This window comes from Lipotes vexillifer, unplaced genomic scaffold, assembly GCF_000442215.2.
Source record: "Lipotes vexillifer unplaced genomic scaffold, Lipotes_vexillifer_v1.1 scaffold311, whole genome shotgun sequence".
NCBI classification, from domain to species: domain Eukaryota; kingdom Metazoa; phylum Chordata; class Mammalia; order Artiodactyla; family Lipotidae; genus Lipotes; species Lipotes vexillifer.
This window is the reverse complement of record NW_006791012.1, coordinates 326135-330341: the sequence shown is the minus strand read 5'-3', so window position 1 is coordinate 330341 and position 4207 is coordinate 326135. Positions and strand designations below refer to the sequence as shown.

Sequence of the window (4207 nt, the reverse complement as noted above, 5' to 3'; positions counted from 1 at the left end):
AGGTTCAGCAGTCAGTCAACCTTGCAACTGAGCAGGACAGATGCAAGGCGCTGTGGGGCTGTAAATATTAGAGGTGGTCTCTTCATTCAAAGACTTTTTTGTGTGGTGGGAGATACGAAACACAAAACGACGTGAAAAACAACACAAGAGATGTCATGATATGGATGACAAATGACAAAAAAGGGGACAGGCTCTGGGAATTCAGGTTTACTGGGAAGTCCTCCCGTCGGGGATGGGACATAACTAGGCAGTACAGGTTGGAGATGGGTCTTGGGATGTGGAAGGTTAAGTGGACAGAGGGGGTTGAGGGCAAGGCTGAAGGGAAAGTCTAGAGGTCACACCCCTTTCTTTTTTTCTTTCGTTCCTCGTAGCCTTGAAAAGGAAAATTACGATGTGTGGGCTAAGGTGGTGAGGCTCAGTGAAGACCTGGAGCAGGAGAAGAAAAAGTCTGCAGCCTTGGAAATCAGCCTCCGCAACGTGGAGCGCTCGCGGGAGGATGTGGAGAGGAGGAACAAGGCCTTGGAGGAGGACGTCAAGGAATTTGTCAAATCGATGAAGGAGCCCAAGACCGATGCTTGAGCATCCCAGGAGCACCACAGAGACAGCCTGCAGAGACCCAGCAATGCTCCCTTTCTCACTGCTAGCTGATGACCAGGAAGCAATATTCCTCCCTAAGAAGGAGAGGACATTTTCGGGGGGAAAACATCACATTTCCCAGTAGATAAATCAGTGGAGTTTGCAGGAGGATAAGCGTGAGCCGGGACTTGTGTGGACATCTCCGAGCCCTGGGGCTGTATTCAAAGGGATTGCATTATTCCACCGTGGTCTCAGGCCGAGTGAAGCGGCACCTCCCGTGGCTGAATGGCTGTGTCCAATGGAGACACTGCTGCAGGCCACATCCCAGGACCCAGGCAACAGGGTGACCCCAACAGAGGCTGGACTGAGGAGTTGGTGCTTTGTTTCCTGTGTGGGACATTTCACCTAGTCAGATGGCCTCCGGGTGTCTCTGAGACACAGGGGCCAAAAATGATATTCAGCTTTTGATTTCTTAGCCATGGTGGGCTGTGTTTTGAGGGGCTGCACCTACTGAAGCCAGGACCCCATTCTGCCACCCGTCCCCCCGCCGTGATGCACACTCTCCAGGGCTGCAAACTCAAAATTAGTATTAGGCAAAGACAAAACAAGCAGTAAACTGGATTTATGAAAGCAAAAGCAATTAGAAAATTAGATTCAAATTTTTAAAAAGCAGAGCTATTGGCAATCCATACAACACCATTATGAGAGTAAAAGTCTCCCCTGCCTGGGGACAGATGTGCCCCTCTCTGGGCACATGGCTTGATGAGCAGGTCACGGGCCACATTCCAATCCCACTTGTCTTTCAGGGGCCACGATTGCATAGGGCAGGCCCACTATGATACAGCTTCCTTAGATGCTAGTTGGGTGTTTAGATAGTAACAGTCATCCTTCTGCATTAAGCCACCCTGGCCAAGGCCCCTGGTGAGGCCCCAGGCCTTGATACGTAGGATGGTGGAGTCTTTAGTGGTTTTTGTCATTGATCTAGTTAGGTGGTCTCCAGGCTCTTTTGACCATGTACCCCAACAATAGAAAATATTTGCGCATACATTCCTCAATATAGGTATATTTATTTATTTATAAATTATACACACGTACCACTGTATTGCTATATCATAAAACATACACAGGACAAAAATTGAATCATGATGAGATAAAAACGAATATAAGTAGATATTCTCAAATGTGCTTTTAGCTCTGGAAACTCCTGGCCCAATTTCCCAGCAGGTATTACCTGTACTAATGTTACATAGTTCATCCCATTACTCCCATAATTTTCTTGAACTCTTGAAGCCACGTGGCTGAATTAGTGGTTTGGAATCTCCGGTTACCACAGTGAGAGTTGAGCCTTCTGCAGCATCTGTGTCTCCTTTATTCCTTTTCTCTCCCTTCGTTTTCTCCCTTTTTCTCCTCTTCTCTGTGCTTTCTTCACTCTGGTTATTCCCCACTGCCTGTGGCCATGACATATTACTCACAGAGTGAAAGGGATGGACAGGGGGTCAGTGTTTCTCAGTCCTGCTACCCAGGCCCTGCTCCGCTCACCTCCAGCCCCCCAAGGACCAGACTGACAGAGGGCAAGGATGATCCCTAGAACTCCTCGTAGAGACTTGCTTACAGCAGATTGGGGGTGGGGAGACTGATTTGGAACATTATTAAGTAAAGCAATAAAATATTTGATTTCCTGGAGTTGATTTGTTTTTCAGTTACAGAGTAGCAAACAGAGAAACACTTCCTGAACACCTAATGTCCACTGATGAGTGTCTATAGTTCTGCCAGACGTGTGCCATGTTCTCCCATGGGTTCCTGGCACGGACCCTTTGAATGCTAATATAGACTTGAGTATGGAAGTAGCCGGCTTCACAGTTCCAAAGGGAACATTTGTTTGAAGGAGCAAAGAGGAAGCCCTGAAGCCTGTTTTCTTGGGGGTCCACGTTATAGGACCTTGCTGGGTCTCAGGCTGGGTGGAAGGTCCATGTTTGAATCCCAAGCCCCTCCTGGTCAGGTGATACCTCTCATTCCACACCTTTTGCCAGAACTGCAAGATCACAGAGCGGCAGGTCCAGCATCAGAAGCCAGAAAGTCAAGTCTTCACAATCGAGAGGGGACCTGGCTTGCCTAAACTGCTCCTGTGCCACCCTCCATATGAGGAGAACACAAGAAAGAGTTTCTCCAGGACCCCAGGCCGTCGTGAGTCCGAGGAAGGGCCAGGGAAGATCTGGGGTCTGAGGCCACTGTCCTCAATGCCCCGAAAGACCTCCTATGCTATGCATGGCAACGTAGCTCCAGGCCTCACCTGGACCTGGGAGCCAGTTTCTGGAAGGCAGAACCAGACTGACCTATGTCACCGGTGCTCTCTTGGACCCAGGAGCTCCCACTGTTACTTTCAAAGTCCTGCCATGGGCAGGATCTACCGAATCTACCTTTTTCCAGCCACCCACTCCTTCGCTGTCCCCTCTCTTCTACTGGCACAGGTGCTGAGAACTCCAAAAGATCTGCAATATGCATGTTAAAACCCCTTGCCCTCTTCCCACCAACATTCTGCACGTCCTCACCACCTCGAGCATGACACGTTAGGGCATCTTCTCCTAAGCGTGGGGCACATCTGATGGTTTTCCATACGTGTGTGCACTGGGTCGGACACTTTGTATTAGGGGATTGGCTGGGATGAGTCCTGTCTACATCCGCTTGGACCACTCTAACGAAATCCCACGGACTGGGTGGTATCTATTTGTCACAGGTCTGGAGGCTGGAGGCTGAGATCAAAGTAGGTGAGGATCCTTTTCTGGGTGGCAGGCTTCTGGTTGTATCCACACATGGCAGAAGGGGGTAGGGAGCTCTGTTGGGCCTATTTTGTAGGATATTAATCCCATTCGTGAGGGCTCTACCCTTATGACTTACCTCCCAAAGGCCACATCTCCTAATACCATCTCTTTTGGGGGTTAGGATTTCTACATGTGAATTTTTCTGGGGGGTAGGGTGACAAACAGACCAGAGCAGTTCTTTTCCAGTGGATCTTGGTCAATCTGAGGCCTGGAGAGATGGAATGTGACGTCACAAGTACAGAGTCTGCTGCCAAGGATGCAAACAATAAATGTTTTGTTGTTGTTGTTTTGACCAATTGTTTAAGTCCTGCTCAGAGGCCCATCCTCTCAGGAAGCATGGAGCAGGGGACTCCAAAGCAGCCCAAGGCTCTCGAGAAGGGGGGGAAAAGATGCAGCACGGCACAGTAGCTGACGGCTGGGCTCCCAGCTCAAGACAGGAGGATGTGTGTACACTGACGTCATGTAAACTTCCACATTCCTCCCTTTCCTCTGCAGATACCATCAGGCTGTGCGCTGGCCCGGGAGCAGAGAGATCACTTAGAGGCTACCCCTGTCATTCATGTGGGCTGGCTTCGCAAGAATGGCATGAAATCTTTCATCCTGCAGGAGAAGCCTGGGTGAAGGGAGGCCCCAAGGATGGAGATTCAGCTGCTGCTTTGGAGATTCAGCTGTTGCTCAGGGCTGACCTTTGGTCAGCAACAGAGAGCTGCCAAGTGACTTCAGACAAGGAGTGAGCAGAGAATACCAACAAGGATGTGCAATGCCAGCCTCTCTTTCCTCTGATGCCTGGAAACTATCTTAGGATCATAGAA

At 49.7% G+C, this 4207-nt stretch overlaps 1 protein-coding gene across 2 annotated transcripts in view; it reads left to right on the top strand.

The window, feature by feature from the left end:
• ARHGAP25 (Rho GTPase activating protein 25) overlaps positions 1–1236 on the top strand; it is a 110676-nt gene extending 109440 nt beyond the window's left edge. The window contains exon 12 of one of the 2 annotated variants that reach the window (XM_007464082.1): positions 372–1236. In XM_007464082.1, coding sequence (XP_007464144.1) covers positions 372–579 — 208 coding nt within the window. In that variant the 3' untranslated portion in view covers positions 580–1236. The remainder of the gene's footprint in view (positions 1–371) is intronic. The other variant, XM_007464083.1, reaches the window with a different exon arrangement.
• The last annotated feature ends 2971 nt before the right edge of the window (positions 1237–4207 follow it).